The following is a 20,551-nucleotide window of genomic DNA, read 5'->3' as shown; positions in this document are numbered from 1 at the left end:
CTGAATGATTTGATGCAGGCGGTGTGGGATGCGGGCGGGATCGCGATCCCCCGTCCACCTTCTCTTGAATATTCATTGGTGTCCAGTGGGTATACCAGAGTGTCAGCACATTGCTGACACTCTGGTATAAACGCCTGACATCTCTGCTGTGATGTCAGCCATTTAACCCTTTCCATACCGCGGTCTGTACGGACCGCTGTATGGAAAAGGTTAACAGTCAGGGAGCTCCCTCCCTCTCCCATCGGGGGGCTGCTGTGCCTTTGCAGCCCCCAGACAGGATGGTGTTCCCCTTCCCCGTCTGCTCAGTTGTGGCACACGGGGAAGGTTCCCATGGCAACAGGATGCCTTCTCAGGCATCCTGCTGTCCATGGTGCTGAACAGATCTGTGCTAAAGGCATAGATCTGTTCAGACAAAGTATAAGTAAAATACAGTACAATAGACTATATAGTGTACTGTACCGTATTATACAGACATCAGACCCACTGGATCTTCAAGAACCAAGTGAGTCTGGGTCAAAAATATATTTTTTTTAAAGTGAAAAAAGTAAAGATAAAAAAAAAATAACATTTATCTCTGAATAAAAATAAATAAAATAAAATACACTACACATATTAGGCATCGCCGCGTCCGTAACGACCTGATCTACCAAACGGTCATGTAAGTCTCCCCGCATAGTGAACGCCATAAAAAAAAATAAAAAAAGCTATGAGGAAATTGAAATTTTGACCACTTTACTTCCGAAAAAAGGTAACAAAAGTGATCAAAAAAGTCGCATGTACGCCAAAATAGTACCAATCAAACAGTCATCTCATCCCGCAAAAATCAGACCCTACCTAAGATAATCGCCCAAAAACTGAAAAAACTATGGCTCTCAGACTATGGAAACACTAAAACATGATTTTTTTTGTTTCAAAAATGAAATCATTGTGTAAAACTTACATAAATAAAATAAAAAGTATATATATATTAGGTATCGCCGCGTCCGTATCGACCGGCTCTATAAAAATATCGCATGACCTAACCCCTCAGGTAAACACTGTAAAAATAAATAAATAAAAACGGTGTAAAAAAAGACTTTTTGTCATCTTACGTCACAAAAAGTGTAATAGCAAGCGATCAAAAAGTCATATGCAACCCAAAATAGTGCCAATCAAACAGTCATTTCATCCCACATAAAATGAGACCCTACATAAGATAATCACCCAAAAACTGAAAAAACTATGACTCTCAGACTATGGAGACACTAAAACATGATTTTTTGTTTCAAAAGTGAAATCATTGTGTAAAACTTACATAAATAAAAAAAAAAATTATACATATTAGGTATCGCCGCGTCCGTGACAACCTGCTCTATAAAAATATCACATGATCTAACCTGTCAGATGAATGTTGTAAATAACAAAAATAACAAAAAAAAATAAAATAAAAAAAAAAAAGTGCCAAAAAAGCGATTTCTTTTTACCTTGCCTTACAAAAAGTGTAATATAGAGCAACCAAAAATCATATGTACCATAAACTAGTACCAACAAAACTTCCACCCCATCACGTAGTTTCTAAAATGGGGTCACTTTTTTGGAGTTTCTACTCTAGGGGTGCATCAGGGGGGCTTCAAATGGGACATTGTGTTCAAAATAACTGTCTAGCAAAATCTGCCTTCTAAAAACCGTATGGCATTCCTTTCCTTTTGCGCCCTGCCGTGTGCCCGTACAGCAGTTTACGACCACATATGGGGTGTTTCTGTAAAGTACAGAATCAGGGACATAAATAATGAGTTTTGTTTGGCTGTTAACCCTTGCTTTGTAACTGGAAAAAAAATATTAAAATGGAAAATCTGCCAAAAAAGTGAAATTTTTAAATTGTATCTCTATTTTCCATTAATTCTTGTGGAACACCTAAAGGGTTAACAACGTTTGTAAAATCTGTTTTGAATACCTTGAGGGGTGTAGTTTCTTAGATGGGGTCACTTTTTTGGAGTTTCTACTCTAGGGGTGCATCACGGGGGCTTCAAATGGGACATGGTGTAAAAAAAAACAGTCTAGCAAAATCTGCCTTCCAAAACCCATATGGCGTTCCCCTCCTTCTATGTCCTCCCGTTTAGCCAAACAGTAGTTTAGGACCACATATGGGGTGTTTTTGCAAACTACAGAATCAGGGCAACCCATATTGAGTTTTGTTTGGCAGTTAACCCTTACTTTATTACTGGAAAAAATGGGTTAAAATGGAAAATTTTCCAAAAAATAGAAATTCCTAAATTGTTTCTCCATCTGCCAATAACTCTTGTGGAACACCTAAAGGGTTAACAAAGTTTGTAAACCCAGTTTTGAATACCTTGAGGGGTGTACTTTCTTAGATGGAGTCACTTTTTTGAAATTTCTATTCTAGGGGTGCAATGGGGGGCTTGAAATGGGACATGGTATAAACAAAACCAGTCCTGCAAAATCTGCCTTGCAAAACCCATATGGCGTTCCCCTCCTATGTCCTCCCGTTTGAAGTCATGAAGTCTTGTGGAAGACCTAAAGGGTTAACAAAGTTTGTAAAAATCTGTTTGGAATACCTTGAGGGGTGTAGTTTCTAAAATGGGGTCATTTTTGGATGGTTTCTATTACGTAAGCCTCACAAAGTGACTTCAGACCTGAACTGGTCCATAAAAAGTTGGATTTGGAAAATTTCTGAAAATTTTCAAAATTAGCTTCTAAACTTCTAAGCTATGTAACATCCCCAAAAAATAAAATATCATTCCCAAAATGATACAAACATGAAGTAGACATATGGGGAATGTAAAGTCATCACAATATTTGGGGGTATTACTATGTATTACAGAAGTAGAGAAACTGAAACTTTGAAATTTGATAATTTTTCAAAATTTTTGGTAAATTTGGTATTTTTTTATGCAAAAAAAATGTACTTTTTTGACTCAATTTTAGTAGTGTCATGAAGTACAATATGTGACGAAAAAACAATCTCAGAACGGCCTGGGTAAGTAAAAGAGTTTTAAAGTTATCAGCACTTAAAGTGACACTGGTCAGATTTGCAAAAAATGGCCTGGTCCTTAAGGTGAAATAGGGCTGTGTCCTTAAGGGGTTAAAGGAGTTGTCTGAGGTTTTCCTCATTAATATTTGAGGGTGTCAACAAAGACTGCCTTTCCCCTCCCCCTGCTCTGCAAAGGGAGTAAATAAAAGTGCTGCCCTGTCTGCGGGCATACTCATGTTGTACGTGTGGGACTACAAGTTCCAGCTGTACAGTACAATGACATTGCTGATACAGACAGGATCTTACCCCTACCTGTTCTTGTGCAATGCTCTGCAGACACTTCCTCATAGCCAGCAGAAGAGTACAGAGAAGAGAGCTCCTCCAGTCTTTGTCAGCTCTGTGTTTGCAGGGTGAGGAGGGAGGGAAGACCCTGTCCACAGCATTTGTCTCTTCACTGTCTGGAGTAGAGGAAACTCTGTAGCTGCTCAGTACCTGAGGCAGAGCCTCCAACCCTGAGTCTGTGCTGCTGATGGCAGAAGGGGTTAAACTTTGCTTTAGAATCCAGGGGGAGGGGAGACACAGGGCAGTGCAGGGGGCGTGGCTTGTTGCTCCAGCCAGCACAGCCTTCACAGTGCAGTGCCCAGAGGCAGACCTGCTCCCTCATGCTTGTACACTAAACCTCATCAGAGCAGGGGAAGAAGCTGACATCACAGGTCATATGACGATCCGCTAACTAGAGAGAACAGGGCCCCTGTAGATGAAGTAAGTGAATTGAAACATACAAAGAACAAATAAATAACTTGGACAACCTCTTTAACAACTTAGATAGCTTAGTTATTTCTGTATTGGCTGCCCAGCCACACCCACACATCACATGAACTCCAGTGAGAGTGCAGGGGTGGAAGGGGGTGTAGAAGAGTACAAAACAGACTGATTCCCTCTGTCTACCAAAAAAAAAAAAATATATATATATATATATATCACACATACACACTGCTCAAAAAAATAAAGGGAACACTTAAACAACACAATGTAACTCCAAGTCAATCACACTTCTGTGAAATCAAACTGTCCACTTAGGAAGCAACACTGAGTGACAATCAATTTCACATGCTGTTGTGCAAATGGGATAGACAACAGGTGGAAATTATAGGCAATTAGCAAGACACCCCCAATAAAGGAGTGGTTCTGCAGGTGGTGACCACAGACCACTTCTCAGTTCCTATGCTTCCTGGCTGATGTTTTGGTCACTTTTGAATGCTGGCGGTGCTTTCACTCTAGTGGTAGCATGAGACTGAGTCTACAACCCACACAAGTGGCTCAGGTAGTGCAGCTTATCCAGGATGGCACATCAATGCGAGCTGTGGCAAGAAGGTTTGCTGTGTCTGTCAGCGTAGTGTCCAGAGCATTGAGGCGCTACCAGGAGACAGGCCAGTACATCAGGAGACGTGGAGGAGGCCGTAGGAGGGCAACAACCCAGCAGCAGGACCGCTACCTCCGCCTTTGTGCAAGGAGGAACAGTAGGAGCACTGCCAGACCCCTGCAAAATGACCTCCAGCAGGCCACAAATGTGCATGTGTCTGCTCAAACGGTCATAAACAGACTCCATGAGGGTGATATGAGGGCCCGACATCCACAGGTGGGGGTTGTGCTTACAGCCCAACACCGTGCAGGACGTTTGGCATTTGCCAGAGAACACCAATAATTGGCAAATTCACCACTGGGACCCTGTGCTCTTCACAGATGAAAGCAGGTTCACACTGAGCACATGTGACAGACGTGACAGAGTCTGGAGACGCCGTGGAGAACGTTCTGCTGCCTGCAACATCCTCCAGCATGACCGCTTTGGCATTGGGTCAGTAATGGTGTGGGGTGGCATTTCTTTGGAGGGCTGCACAGCCCTCCATGTGCTCGCCAGAGGTAGCCTGACTGCCATTAGGTACCGAGATGAAATCCTCAGACCCCTTGTGAGACCATATGCTGGTGCGGTTGGCCCTGGGTTCCTCCTAATGCAAGACAATGCTAGACCTCATGTGGCTGGAGTGTGTCAGCAGTTCCTGCAAGACGAAGGCATTGATGCTATGGACTGGCCCGCCCGTTCCACAGACCTGAATCCAATTGAGCACATCTGGGACATCATGTCTAGCTCTATCCACCAACGTCACATTGCACCACAGACTGTCCAGGAGTTGGCAGATGCTTTAGTCCAGGTCTGGGAGGAGATCCCTCAGGAGACCGTCGGCCACCTCATCAGGAGCATGCACAGGCATTGTAGGGAGGTCATACAGGCACGTGGAGGCCACACACACTACTGAGCCTCATTTTGACTTGTTTTAAGGACATTACATCAAAGTTGGATCAGCCTGCAGTGTGTTTTTCCACTTTAATTTTGAGTGTGACTCCAAATCCAGACCTTCATGGGTTGAAAATTTTGATTTCCATTTTTGAATTTTTGTGTGATTTTGTTGTCAGCACATTCAACTATGTAAAGAACTAAGTATTTCAGAAGAATATTTAATTAACTCAGATCTAGGATGTGTTATTTTTCTGTTCCCTTTATTTTTTTGAGCAGTGTGTATATATATATATATATATATATATATATATTTATCTTCTGTCATTTTTCCTCCTTGTAAATGCACCTTAATAAAAGACAAATGATAAAAACGGATATTCACCTGGGAGAAGTTTGTACATTCCCCAGCACTTTCCAGGCTGTCATCTGTGTTTTCTTCCTCCTGTCGTACATCGTAAGCTTCAGGATAGTGGTATACAGGTGGAGGTTGTGGTTGTGTGTCTTGATCTATAGTAAATTTCAGAAGATCAAAGTACCAGAGCCGTGGTATATACACTTCATCACCAGAGGCGCCAGACTGAATTGACGACTCTACTTTCTTTAATTCCTTTTTGAACACCGTTCGCAAATTGGCAATTTTATGTTTAACAAGTTCTATGGTCGCTGAGGGACAAACTGACTTACAAAGACCGAGTAGTTTTTCATAGGCTTCTGTCTTTTTCTGTCTGTTGGAATAATCAGAGGACTTCACTTTCCATAAGCATGGAAGAGACCGGTACATTTCAATGAATTCGATTAGGAAATCTGGATTCATTAGGCACTCTGTCGACATTTTCTTCTTTGCAATAATCACCTGTATTAAAACAAATGATACAAACACTTTATCACCACTGTAAGAGACATTCATGTAAGGCTCTTGAGCATGAACAAAGCCCAAAGTTACCAAAATGATTGTATAGTAATTCCCTAACATTATATTAACTACCTTTTATTGTTAGTTGTCATTGTTCCACCAATGAGAGCAATGCTCTTGAAAGATAAAAGCACAAGCAACGTGTTATTCAATGTCTTTTCTAGTTAAAGTGCCATTCTGTCCATTACACGAGAACTACACAGTACTTTAGGGTACATTAAGACAGGGCTCGACAAATCCCAGGCGCCAGGTCGCCATGGAGACCAGGAATTTGGTCCTGGCGCTTGGGTATTTGTCAGCCCGTTTTCAAAGATGCGCTCTCGGCGAGCACCATGGTTTCCTGAGCCGGCACAGTGGAGAAGGAGAGGAGTCCCTCCCTCCCCACTGTGCGCGGCTGCCGCTGACCACCAATGAGAACAGAGTAGGAGGAGGAGGGGAGGGACTGTGGCCACTGCGCCACCAATGAATGCCTGAATACCAATGTGCCGGCCATATCCCGGCCCCTATGACTGCACGCTGTGATCCGCGCGATTAACCCCTCAGAGGGGTTAATCGCGCGGATCACAGCGTCCGTTTGTCTGCATTGGTGGCAGTGGGCAGTGTAATGCTGGGGCTCCGATCGGTTACCATGGCAGCCAGGACGCTACTGAAGTCCTGGCTGCGATGGTAGGTTAGTGAGCAGCATTATACTCACGTGCGCCGTGGCCGCCAGGCGCTCCTTCTTCTGTCTGTGCGGCGGATTGCTAATGCTTATAGCATTAGCAATGCGTCGCACAGACCTATGAGAAGAAGGAGCTCCCGGCGATCACTGCGCACGTGAGTATAATGCTGCTCACTAACATACCATCGCAGCCAGGACTTCAGTAGCGTCCTGGCTGCCATGGTAACCGATCGGAGCCCCAGCATTACACTGCTGGGACTCCGATTGGAACTGCCCACTACCACCAATGATGGGGGGGGGGGGAAGGAGGAGGGGGACCCTGTGGCCACTGCCACCAATGATTAATACTGGGGAGGGAGGGGGGGTGGGTTTGTTACCAGAGGGGGCTGATAAGAGGGAGAGGCTGATCGGGGGGGGGGCTGATCAGAGGCTGGAGGGGCTGATCAGAGGCTGGGGGGGCTGATCAGAGGCTGGCTGCCATGGTCAGCTCCCTGCTGATGTGTGCACAAAGCACAGGGCAGCAGGGAGAGTGTAAAGTCCTTCTCACCCTAATAGAGGATGACATTTTAAAAGGGGTTGTCCGGGATTAGGGACATTGCTGTAAGAGAACACCAAGCACATAAATATTACATAAAGTCCTGTTGTACCTTTGCAAGACTTTTCTGATGCCCCGTTTTCTTGTCCTAAATTCTCTGCCGGGAGTGCCACTTTTCAAAGATTCAGTGACGTACCGGGTCCCTTTCTGCAGAGCGAAGCCTCTGCTTCCGCTTCGCAGGGAGCCTGGTGACGTCACAGCCAGCCTCAGTGATTATGCAGAGCGCACTGAGGGGCAACACATTGCGCCAAGCCCCGCCCCTCTGGTCCGGTGACGTCACCGGGCAGGGCATATTCTTAGCAAGGATGGAGGGACTGAGCCAGGAGGTGCTTAGGGGCGTGACAAAGAGAGAGGGATAGTTGCGGCAGGAGGCAGCATATGAATTAGGGGGACGGCTGCACTAAGGAAACAACGCGATGCTGCACTGGAAGTTACCGCACAGTCGCACACAAACATAGAGGTAAACAATCAGTGGTGGACTGTAGGAGCCCAGCTGAAGTGTAAAAATACCTAAAAACATCTGGGGGGGACCTTCAATCCACTAGTAACAGTGATTTAACTGTTTTTTAAAAAACAATCTTGATCCCAGACAACCCCTTTAAGAAATCATATCCAGATTCTACAAAAACATCTGCAGCAAGTCAATTTACGCTGCAGATATACACCATGAATTTCAGGCTTTGCAGAGCAAAAGGGTGAAATCTGAGACAAATCCGAAGCTGAATTTAACCACCTAACTGTTTTGCCGGAGTCCAGCTCAGGCAGTGAGAAAAGTAGCTAACTGGAGTGGGAGGGCTGCTTTAGATGCTGCTATCTCCTGAATGGTAGCAGCTAGAAACATGCTTGTTTGAAAACTGACATTCCAAGCTTTCAGACAATACCAGAATGACATCAATATGTTCAGTACAGGGGAAGATATCACTGATAGAAATCGGGATGCTGTGAATGCAGCTGAAAGTGAAACTAAAAGCAGGTTTTTCCCACGATTATTCCCAACTCAATTTCTAACCGTGATTTCTTCTCTGTTGCTTGGAGTTTAGCTGTCATTTTGGTATGGAATGTCAGCTTTCAAACAAGACCAGTTGCATGTTTCTAGCTGGTACCATTCAGGAGATAGCAGCATCTAAAACAGCCCTCCCCCCTCCAGTTAGCAACTTTTTCCACTGCCCGAGCTGGACTCCGGCAAAACAGTTAGGGGGTTAAAGGGGTTCTTTACATTTTTTCTTACTGATCGGTGGGGGTCCTGTTTGAGAAGGCAGTAGCGCTGCAGCCTTCTCTCAGGCCGGTGACGACACGCTCATTGATCACGTGGCCTAGGAGCAGCTTAGCCCCATTGAAGTGAATTGGGCTGAGCATGATACCAAGCATAGCCATTATATAATGTACAGCACTGTGCATGATAAACCGCTAGAAAGCAGTCGTGCTCACAGGTGCCTTCTCAAACAGCTGAGCGTCGTGGACCCCCACCGATCCAAAGGATAGATCATCAGCAAGAAAGAGGTAAACAACTCCTTTAAATCAAAACGGTGTTGCCATACCCTTCAAGGGGATGTCCAATGACAAACACTCACGCATATTGAACAATATAGGACGTCCGGAGATAGCCAAGTACATCACCTGGTTCTTTGACAGTTCCATAGGGTTGAATAGAGCAGAAGACACATGCATGACTGCCACTCAATTCAAACAGGGAAACATGGTCCCACCGTTCTTTGATTAGTGGGGGCCCCAGCAGTCCAACCCCAACAATCAGACATTTATCTTTAAAGGCTTTATCACACAAAAATTATTTATCACCTATACATCCGTGATAAATAACAGAATGCAAGGGAATGGGGAGGTCCGACTGCTGGGTTTCCCCCCCATAACCCCAGAAATAGCACTCCGTCAGACCAATAGAAGTGAATAGAGCGATGAACTGACTGTTGTTGGCCCCCAGTGATCTTTATCAACTACCCTGTGACAGGTAATATAAGACTCTATAAAGTAGCGTCATATGTAAATCCCTCTGTTGCACAATGTATTCATTGCAGTTATCAGACAAAAGTCGCAGTCAGGGCAAAATGCAGTTTTTTTTTTTAGTTCTAGTCGTATGAGATGATACTGATGACATTAATAGCAGGCCATGCTCATCCAGGCATCAAAGGGTGGCTATGTGATAACTGAGCACCCATGTATCTTTCCCTGCAGCAGCACACCTGCTTTTTATATACAGGGGCACAGACTGGCACTACATTAAGATTAAAGGGAACCTGTCACCTCAAAAACGCATATAAAACGTTACCTCATAGTAGCCCCCAGTCTGTAAATAATCACATGTTTGATCCGGTAGTCTGATGCTCCATAGATTCAAAAAACGATGTTTTAAGCGCCATCAGCGCTATCTTGCCATTTAGCTTGAAGTCAAGGGGGCAGCGGCTTCCTTGCTTCAAGTCAAGGTAAGCACGCCCCCTAACCGTCCCCTCTCTTGTTCGATTAACAGCCTGCAGTGCGGCCAGGATCGTATAAGTCTCACGCATGCGCCGCTGGAACCCGGCTAACAGCAGCAGCCGGAGAAAGGAACGCACCTTGCCAAGGAGCGCACCGCGCATGCGTGAGACTTAGATTGACAGCCTGCAGTGCGGCCAGGATCGTATAAGTCTCACGCATGCGCCGCTGGAACCCGGCTAACAGCAGCAGCCGGAGAAAGGAACGCACCTTGCCAAGGAGCGCACCGCGCATGCGTGAGACTTATGTGATCCTGGCCGCACTGCAGGCTGTCAATCTAACAAGAGAGGGGACGGTTAGGGGGCGTGTTTACCTTGACTTGAAGCAAGGAAGCCGCTGCCCCCTTGACTTCAAGCTTAACGGCAAGATAGCGCTTAAAACATCGTTTTTTGAACCTATGGAGCATCAGACTACCGGATCAAACATGTGATTATTAACAGACTGGGGGCTACTATGAGGTAATGCTGGCGGTTTTATATGCGTTTTTGAGGTGACATGTTCCCTTTAAAGGGTTATCCAACCCCTATATTGCCACTTAAAATGCCCGGCCCCTTATACTGGTTATACTTACCCTGCGTCGCTTCTGATGAACAAACGGCCAGTGTGGCATGGATCAAAACATCCGTGTGGGGTGGACTTGTGTGAATCAACGCTAAGCCAATAGCAGGCCGTGACAGGAACGAGCATTGTGGGCGACACTAGGGGGGCTCGTCCCCATTGCAGCCTGCAATTGGCCGACTCCCCCCGGGTATGTTTTGATCTGTGTTACGGGGTGATGCAGAGACAGCAATGCGGGCGACACAGGTGCCAGGGAGTGGGGTAAGTATAACCTGCATGAGGGGATCGGGCATTTTGGGGTTGGATAACCCCTTCAATATTATTAACAAAACAAAAAAAACAATTATACTATTTCCATACTCTCTCTGAATGAAGTGGCTACATCAAAAAGGTGGTCAGGGCACCTCCATTCTCGACATAGGTGCAGGTCCAAAGGTGTTACCTGAATCTGTCAGGTGACGAGCGGCACACTTTCACGCCTAATCATGCTGGGTAAGCGACCTTATTGACCACAGGTGCAGTTTCGATATTTATACCCCAACAAGTACTAGTGTACCGCGTAGCCTCCTGATGAAGCCAGTGGGTTGGCGAAACGTGCGTCCAGGTAGCAGCAGTGCCGGGGCCTTTGTATCCACCATGGGTAATTGAGTATGACTTTTTGTCTCTTATTACTGCTATCCATCTGTGTGTCACCTGTTATCAGGGCTTTGCCCTGGCATATTTTTTTGCCAGTTTTGAATTGCACTATTTTTCCTTGAGGTTCTCAGGGTTTAGATGCTCACAATTGGTTAGCAGCTAGACACCATTGTGTTTTGCCATCCCGACATGATCAGATTTAAGCCTTTGGTGTACACTGCGTGCAGAATTATTAGGCAAATGAGTATTTTGACCACATCATCCTCTTTATGCATGTTGTCTTACTCCAAGCTGTATAGGCTCGAAAGCCTACTACCAATTAAGCATATTAGGTGATGTGCATCTCTGTAATGAGAAGGGGTGTGGTCTAATGACATCGACACCCTATATTAGGTGTGCATAATTATTAGGCAACTTCCTTTCCTTTGGCAAAATGGGTCAAAAGAAGGACTTGACAGGCTCAGAAAAGTCAAAAATAGTGAGATATCTTGCAGAGGGATGCAGCACTCTTAAAATTGCAAAGCTTCTGAAGCATGATCATCGAACAATCAAGCTTTTTATTCAAAATAGTCAACAGGGTCGCAAGAAGCGTGTGGAAAAACCAAGGCGCAAAATAACTGCCCATGAACTGAGAAAAGTCAAGCGTGCAGCTGCCAAGATGCCACTTGCCACCAGTTTGGCCATATTTCAGAGCTGCAACATCACTGGAGTGCCCAAAAGCACGAGGTGTGCAATACTCAGAGACATGGCCAAGGTAAGAAAGGCTGAAAGACGACCACCACTGAACAAGACACACAAGCTGAAACGTCAAGACTGGGCCAAGAAATATCTCAAGACTGATTTTTCTAAGGTTTTATGGACTGATGAAATGAGAGTGAGTCTTGATGGGCCAGATGGATGGGCCCGTGGCTGGATTGGTAAAGGGCAGAGAGCTCCAGTCCGACTCAGACGCCAGCAAGGTGGAGGTGGAGTACTGGTTTGGGCTGGTATCATCAAAGATGAGCTTGTGGGGCCTTTTCAGGTTGAGGATGGAGTCAAGCTCAACTCCCAGTCCTACTGCCAGTTTCTGGAAGACACCTTCTTCAAGCAGTGGTACAGGAAGAAGTCTGCATCCTTCAAGAAAAACATGATTTTCATGCAGGACAATGCTCCATCACACGCGTCCAAGTACTCCACAGCGTGGCTGGCAAGAAAGGGTATAAAAGAAGAAAATCTAATGACATGGCCTCCTTGTTCACCTGATCTGAACCCCATTGAGAACCTGTGGTCCATCATCAAATGTGAGATTTACAAGGAGGGAAAACAGTACACCTCTCTGAACAGTGTCTGGGAGGCTGTGGTTGCTGCTGCACACAATGTTGATGGTGAACAGATCAAAACACTGACAGAATCCATGGATGGCAGGCTTTTGAGTGTCCTTGCAAAGAAAGGTGGCTATATTGGTCACTGATTTGTTTTTGTTTTGTTTTTGAATGTCAGAAATGTATATTTGTGAATGTTGAGATGTTATATTGGTTTCACTGGTAAAAATAAATAATTGAAATGGGTATATATTTGTTTTTTGTTAAGTTGCCTAATAATTATGCACAGTAATAGTCACCTGCACACACAGATATCCCCCTAAAATAGCTAAAACTAAAAACAAACTAAAAACTACTTCCAAAAATATTCAGCTTTGATATTAATGAGTTTTTTGGGGTTCATTGAGAACATGGTTGTTGTTCAATAATAAAATTAATCCTCAAAAATACAACTTGCCTAATAATTCTGCACTCCCTGTATGTGATATTTGTTATGATACTGTGATTTATATCTGGTGGGTACTTTTTTTACTGGGAGCCTCCGGCCCGTCTTTGTAGACAGGGGTTTGAGTGGTCATCTTCCCCTATTGTTTGTTTTCACCTTAATATAGGTTTAAAGGGTTTCTATCACTTCGTTTCACCTATTTAGCTTTCAGACACTAGCGATCCGCTAGTGTCTGCTTTATCTAACCATCCTAATATAAGAGCTTATTGTCCTGCCGTTTAGCTAAAAAAATAACTTATATAGATATGCAAATGAGCCTCTAGGTGCTATGGGGGCGTGATTAGCACCTAGAGGCTCCGTCTACCTTAACAAACTGCCGCCGCCCAGCGCGTCCCTCCAGCCCGCCCATCTCCTCCGGAATGCGATGCTCCTCGTATTCGGCGCATGCGCAGTGAATGTCTGATCGCTTCCCTGCTCAGACATCTCCACTGCGCCTGCGCCGATGACGTCATAGTGCTCCGAGGAACAGGCGCAGTGGAGATGTCTGAGCAGGGAAGCGATCAGACATTCACTGCGCATGCGCAGAACAGAGACGCGCACGGAGAGGATCGCTTCAGCTGGAGATGGGCGGGCTGGAGGGACGCGCTGGGCGGCGGCAGTTTGTTAAGGTAGACGGAGCCTCTAGGTGCTAATCACGCCCCCATAGCACCTAGAGGCTCATTTGCATATCTATATAAGTTATTTTTTTAGCTAAACGGCAGGACAATAAGCTCTTATATTAGGATGGTTAGATAAAGCAGACACTAGCGGATCGCTAGTGTCTGAAAGCTAAATAGGTGAAACAAAGTGATAGAAACCCTTTAATAAACTTTTGTATTATATGGAACGGATCCGCGACCGCACAGCCCAAATCTATGGAACTATTTTGGGCAGGAAATTGTGCTTGCGGTCGGTCAAAAAGGACTTCCACTAAACTTTTGATCCGCTGGAGGGATGTGTGTGATTTTTGGAAGTGTTTATGTTTGATGTATGCAGAGTTTAAATATGTAATTTTTTATGGAGATGGAATGTATGGTTTTAAAGTTATAGAGTATGTTTAAAAACTGTATTTTTACTGTCTGTGATAGTTATGTTAATCCATAATTATTTCACAGACAGAAAGGGAGGATTTTGTGTGTTTGGGTGGGGATTCCTGTCCTGTTGTCTCTGTGTGTATTGGCGATGTCCTTTATCCTGAGAGATAATTGAATTACTTCTCGGTTGTCTCCAGGACAGAGGATATTGTGTATTCGTCTGTCTGTGGTGATTGCATCAACCCAGTGTGAGGTAATTCTATCACGGACAGTGGGGAGGATTTTGTGGGGATGTGTTGCAATATATTGATTGGTTGTATTTCAAACCCCTGTGGGCAGTACTATGTTTTTGGTTTGTGAATAAAAGAGGCTGTACGTGAAGTACAGTGAGTTCCTGTTTTAACCCTTCAAAACGCAGCCTCGTCTCGTTATTGGAGGGAATTGCTGTGTCACGCTGGGTATTGCTATGCTCTGCATATTCCCTGGAGGAGAGATCTTTCCCACACGGTCCCGAATGCTGGAGGTTCATTCAGGGTGGAAGGAAGACGGCGCGGCTCCAGTTAAGCTACGGCAGTTGTGGAGTCTGCGGTGCTTGTGGTCCTCGGCGCAAGCTAGGAAGCGGATCCGTTACATTATATTTTATATATTATGTTTCATGTTTCATTTTTATACACATGAAACATAACATATCCCTATAAACAGGAGCACAGTACGCCGTCCGGACCGTACATGATTCACACACAATATATAAAAATGGTTGGCTCTTGCAACTAGGGAGGAGACGTTGTCATGCCACTAGAGATTCATACACGAAAAAGTATGGCAGCATCTCCCTCTGTAATCAGATCTTGTTAATGATGGGATGCTATTGGCAATACAGGCAGAACGCGACCCTAGCCAGGCTCTCCATAGATGCACACACATTTCATGGAGCATTCGTCTCCGCATCAGCCTTACAATTGATCGGACTGCTGCAGAGATGGGAGGCCATGGATATGGATCAGGTCCTTCCTGAGGTGAGCGGTATGCCTACAGGCCCTCTCTTCCCCCATAAGGCCCGATTCACACAGGATGCTTTCACTTGGTACTGGAAAAGAAAAATATAGTTGCCAGAAGGTTGGAAACTTATGAACGCCTATTTGTACGCAGCACACAGAAGAAAAGGGACCGAACATAGATGTCCTGTGTGCGCAAATGATAGAAGGTGTCCTATTCTTATCCTATTGTATTGTGGCTGAAAATAGTCAATTCTAGTAATGGGGGGGAGGAATAAAGGGGTCTGGGATTTGGGGACATGGGCCTCAACCATGTACCCCACCCGCTCCACAAACACCCCAGTGACACCAGGCAGCTGCTGATGGTTCCCATGGCCTTATCTGTGGACCAATAAACACCACCCTGGGAGCCCAGTGCCAGCTTCCTTCATGAGGCTCCGGGAAAAGCTAGGTGAAATAAGAAGCCTGCCCTCAGGGGACGCCGGCTCTGCCCCCGTGTCGTGCAGGATGAAGCGGGGACAACAGAACGCACACATATGCCTGCCAAACTTCCCCAGCAAACTTCGCCGTAGGGAGAAGCCTCCCGTCCGCTGCTTCCACAGCCCCTGCCCGCCCCCCGGGATTCCAATGCCAGCATCACCCCTATCGTCTAAGCTTTTGCTCCATTTTGTTTTCCCTCGTACCTCGTACTGGTGATCCTTTTCACAACTAGCCACTCAGCCATGTAACCCCGCCCCCGGCAGTCACGGGTTCTCCGGGTCATGACTGAAGGGGTGGCTCGGGCGCATCTCTCGGAAACGTTCCTCAAGCGATATCTGCTGCTCGGTGTCCGCGTGGACCTAATAAACCATGTAGTCCGTGCCCGCGCCTCTCCGTCTGAGGGAACAGCCCTCGCTCACAGCGCACATGCACCGCTGACTCGCTGTCGCTGAGTGGCCGCCTTCCTTCCTCTCACGTCACTAGTAGCGGCCGCCTGTGTCATCTCCCCTTACACGCGCGATATCTTCTCTACACTGTGGCGGGAGCGTTGACCAGACCGAGCACTCATCATGTTCCCTTCTCCCCGTGCTCAGGCTGTGACCACAGCCCGGCGACCCCTCGGAGGTCGTGGCCCTGCTGGAAGGAAGAGTCTAGGGCCCCCCGGCAGCTCTTCGCCCTCTACAGTGTTTTCCCCCTCTGGGCGTAGGGTCATCACCATCGGTGGTGTGCGGTGAGTGCATAGCCATAGTCATGGGGGAAACCGCCGGCAATGGCTGCCCTTCTCATCTTACTTACACTGCCTGTCTAGCAGACTTCTGGCGCTGGTCGGGAGCCGGGGCTGCAGATTCCTTCACAAAATAACAGCGCTGTTTACTTTATCAAAACTCTGCACCCCATAAAAAGTAAGGGTGTCCTCCCACACTGCAGTGGCGATCTTGTTGCAGATTACATCACCCATTGAAATGAATGGAGACACTACTCTGCTGTGGAAAAGCTGCAAGACCTCATTCCCATAGCCGAATGTTATTCCCACTGTGGATCACAGCAGGACGGAAGTCTTTGTGCCGGATTTGCCCACCGCATTTCAAGTCACCCTTAGGCCTCTTTCACACGAGCGTGACGGATTAGGTCCGGATGCGTTCAGGGAAACTTTCACCATTTTGCAAGCAAGTTCAGTCAGTTTTGTCTGCGATTGCGTTCAGTTGTTCAGTTTTTTCTGCGCAGGCACAATGCGTTTTGATGCGTTTTTCACGCGCGTGATAAAAAACGGAAGGTTTACAAACAACATCTCTTAGCAACCATCAGTGAAAAACGCATTGCATCCGCACTTGCTTGCGGATGCAATGCGTTTTTCACGCAGCCCCATTCACTTCTATGGGGCAAGGGCTGCGTGAAAAACGCAGAATATAGAACATGCTGTGATTTTCACGCAACGCAGAACTGATGCGTGAAAAACAACGCTCATGTACACAGACCCATTGAAATGAATGGGTCAGGATTCAGTGCGGGTGCTATGCGTTCACATCACGCATTGCACCCGCGCGGAAAACTCGCTCGTGTGAAAGGGGCCTTAGGCTACTTTCACACCTGCGTTAGGCTACTTTCACACTTGCGTTCAGAGCGGGTCCGTCTGGTATCTGCACAGACGGATCCGCTCCTATAATGCAAACGCTTAGATCCGTTCATAACGGATCCGTTTGCATTACCGTTTGTTCATGATGATAATGCAAACGGATCCGTTTTGACTTTACATTGAAAGTCAATGGGGGACGGATCCGTTTGAAAACGGAGCCATATTGTGTCAACTTCAAACGGATCCGTCCCCATTGACTTACATTGTAAGTCTGGACGGATCCGTTTGCCTCCGCACGGCCAGGCGGACACCCGAACGCTGCAAGCTGCGTTCAGGTGTCGCCTGCGGAGCGGAGGACAAACGGAGCCAGACTGATGCATTTTGAGCGGATCCGCCTCCACTCAGAATGCATTAGGACTGGACGGATCCGTTCGGGGCCGCTTGTGAGAGCCTTCAAACGGAGCTCACAAGCGGAGCCACGAACGCTAGTGTGAAAGTAGCCTTAGGTGCGGATCCGTCTGGTATCTGCACAGACGGATCTGCAAACGCTTAGATCCGTTCAGAACTAGGCTACATGCACATGACAGTGGGAAAAAAACGTCCATTAAAAACAGACATTTTTAACCACCTGCCATCTGGGCCATTTGCCCCCTTCCTGACCAGGCCAAATTTTGCAAAACTGACATATCTCACTTTATGTGGTAATAACTTTGGTACGCCTTTATTTATCCAAGTCATTCAGAGATTGTTTTCTGGTGACACATTGTACTTCATGATAGTCATAAATTTGAGTCAAAATATTTCACCTTTATTTATGAAAAAATCCCAAATTTACCCAAAAATTTTAAAAATTTGCAATTTTCTAAATTTCAATTTCTCTGCTTTTAAAACAGAAAGTGATACCTCATAAAATATTTATTATTTAACATTCCCCATATGTCTACTTTATGTTGGCATCATTTTGGAAATGTCATTTTATTTTTTTAGGACGTTAGAAGGCTTAGAAGTTTAGAAGCAATTCTTCAAATTTTTAAGAAAATTGCCAAAACCCACTTTTTAAGGACCAGTTCAGGTCTGAAGTCACTTTGTGGGGCCTCCATAGTGGATACCCCCATAAATGACCCCATTGTAGAAACTACACCCCTCAAGGTATTCAAAACCGATTTTACAAACTTTGTTAACCCTTTAGGCGTTCCACAAGAATTAAAGGAAAATGGAGATCAAATTTTTAAATTTCACTTTTTGGGCAGATTTTCCATTTTAATCAATTTTTTTCTTTAACACATCGATGGTTAGCAGCCAAACAAAACTCAATATTTATTACCCAGATTCTGCGGTTTACAGAAACACCCCACATGTGGTCATAAACTGCTGTATGGGCACATGGCAGGGCGCAGAAGGAAAGGAACTCCACATGGTTTTTAGATGCCATGTCCCATTTGAAGCCCCCTGATGCACCCTTACAGTAGAAACTCCCAAGAACTGACCCCATTTTGGAAACTAGGGGATAAGGTGCCAGTTTTATTAGTACTATTTTTGGGTACATATGATTTTTTTGATCATTCATTATAACACTTTATGGGGCAAGGTGACCAAAAAATTAGTTGTTTTAGCACAGTTTCTATTTATTTATTTTTACAGCGTTCACCTGAGGGGTTCAGTCAAGTGACATTTTTATAGAGCAGATTGTTACGGACGTGGCGATACCTAATATGTATAAGTTTTACACAATAATAGCATTTTTGAAACAAAAAAATGTTTTAATGTGTCCATGTTCTGAGAGCTATATTTATTTTTTGAGAGATTTTCTTATGTAGGGGCTCATTTTTTGCGGGATGAGGTGACGGTTTTATTGGTACTATTTTGTGGGACATACGGATTTTTGATCACTTGGTGTTGCACCTTTTGTGATGCAAGGTGACAAAAATTGCTTGTTTTGACACAGTTTTTTTTTCTTTTTTTTTACGGTGTTCACCTGAGGGGTTAGCTCATGTGCTCTTTTTATAGAGCTGGTTTTTACAGACGTGGCAATACCAAATATGTCTATTTTATTTTTTCGAGTTTTAACATTTTTATTTCAACCTTTTTATTTTTTTTATTTTACACTTTTCGTCCCACATAAGGTCATACAAGACCTCTGGGGGACATTTACTTCACTTTTTTTCATTTTTTTTTTTTCACTATTGATTTCTCCTATAACTGGGGCTGACATAGTAGCCCCAGTTACAGAAGAAATGCACCCCCCAGAGAGGCTGTACAGCGTAATTCTGTGCTGTACAGCCTCAGTGCAGGGCTGATCGAGGTCTGTGGATGACCTCACACAGCCCCTGCACTCTCCGGTCCCGGCAGTCACATGACCGCCGGGCCGGAACAGGAAGCGCATAGCGCTTCCTGCTGTGTCTGCAGCGATCCAGAAGGCAGGGACACCTGGGCACTGTCCCTGCCTTCTCTCTGGGTTGCCCTGCTGTCACTGACAGCGGGCAACCCGATCAGCAGCTGCACGATTAGCGTGCAGCTGCGATTTCTGAAAGGACGTTTTAAAATGTGCTTTCAGAAATAGAGGTCCACCCATAGGACGTTTATATCCTATGGGCGGACGGAAAGTGGTTAACGGATGTTTTTTTCACTCTCTGCGGCAGAGTGATCTGGCAAGCAGTTCCGTCGCCAGAACTGCCTGCCGGATCCGGCAAGCTGCATGCAAATGGACAACATTTGTAGACGGATCTGTCTCACAAATGCATTGCAAGAAGTTTTAGGGTACTTTTACACTTGTGTTGTTTGATTCCGGCGGGCAGTTCCGTTGCAAACTGTATGCAAACACATGTCATTTTTTTTTCCGACTGATCAGGCATTTTTCAGACTGATCAGGATCCTGATCAGTCTGAAAAATACCTGATCGGTCAGAAAAATGCATTGCAAAACGAATCGGGTATTTTTTTTTTTCTCATTTTTAAAGATCTGCGCATATTGAATGACGGATCCGGCACTAATACATTCCTATGGAAAAAAAATGCCGGATTCGGCATTCAGGCAAGTCTTCAGTTTTTTTCGCCGGAGATAAAACCATAGCATGCTACGGTTTTCTTTTGCCTGATCAGTCAAAATGACTGAACTGATGCATCCTGAACGGATTACTCTCCATTCAGAATGCATGAGGATATGCCTGATCAGTTATTTTCCGGTATAGAGCCCTTGTGACGGAACTCTTTGCCTGAAAAGAAAAACGCATGTGAAAGTAGCCTTAGGGTACTTTCACACTTGCGGCAGGACGGATCCGACAGGCTGTTCACCATGTCGGACCCGTCCTTACGCTAATCCGCCGTGCCGCCGCTCTGTCCCCATTGACTATAATGGGGACGGGGGCGGAGCTCCGGCGCAGCACGGCAGTGCACGGAGAGAGCCGCCGGACTAAAAAGTCAGACATGCAGAACTTTTAGTCCGGCGGCCTTTCGCTGTGCTGCGCCGGAGCTCCGCCCCCCCTCCCCCATTATAGTCAATGGGGACAGAGCGGCGGCACGGCGAAATAGCTGAAGGACGGATCCGACATGGTAAACAGCCTGTCGGATC

The 20,551-nt window shown here is 45.6% G+C and overlaps 2 protein-coding genes across 5 annotated transcripts in view; one reads left to right on the top strand and one right to left on the bottom strand.

Moving 5' to 3' along the window:
- LOC120998601 overlaps positions 1-15,750 on the bottom strand; it is an 80,952-nt gene extending 65,202 nt beyond the window's left edge. For 2 of the 4 annotated variants that reach the window (XM_040429318.1, XM_040429317.1), the window contains exons 1-3: positions 15,615-15,750; positions 5,952-6,120; positions 5,650-5,774 (exon numbers count right to left, since the gene is read on the bottom strand). In XM_040429318.1, coding sequence (XP_040285252.1) covers positions 5,650-5,668 — 19 coding nt within the window. In that variant the 5' untranslated portion in view covers positions 5,669-5,774; positions 5,952-6,120; positions 15,615-15,750. Of the gene's footprint in view, positions 1-5,649; positions 6,121-14,893; positions 15,024-15,614 lie in introns of all 4 variants that reach the window. The other 2 variants (XM_040429316.1, XM_040429314.1) reach the window with 2 other exon arrangements.
- A 193-nt stretch (positions 15,751-15,943) lies between these two features.
- NUP133 (nucleoporin 133) overlaps positions 15,944-20,551 on the top strand; it is a 301,419-nt gene continuing 296,811 nt past the window's right edge. Inside the window, exon 1 of the mRNA XM_040429313.1 lies at positions 15,944-16,141. Within this exon, the coding sequence (XP_040285247.1) occupies positions 15,981-16,141 (161 nt within the window). The 5' untranslated portion in view covers positions 15,944-15,980. The remainder of the gene's footprint in view (positions 16,142-20,551) is intronic.

This window comes from Bufo bufo, chromosome 4 (genome assembly GCF_905171765.1).
Source record: "Bufo bufo chromosome 4, aBufBuf1.1, whole genome shotgun sequence".
NCBI lineage: Eukaryota > Metazoa > Chordata > Amphibia > Anura > Bufonidae > Bufo > Bufo bufo.
The sequence above is the reverse complement of the archived record's forward strand: the minus strand, read 5'-3'. Positions and strand labels throughout refer to the sequence as shown.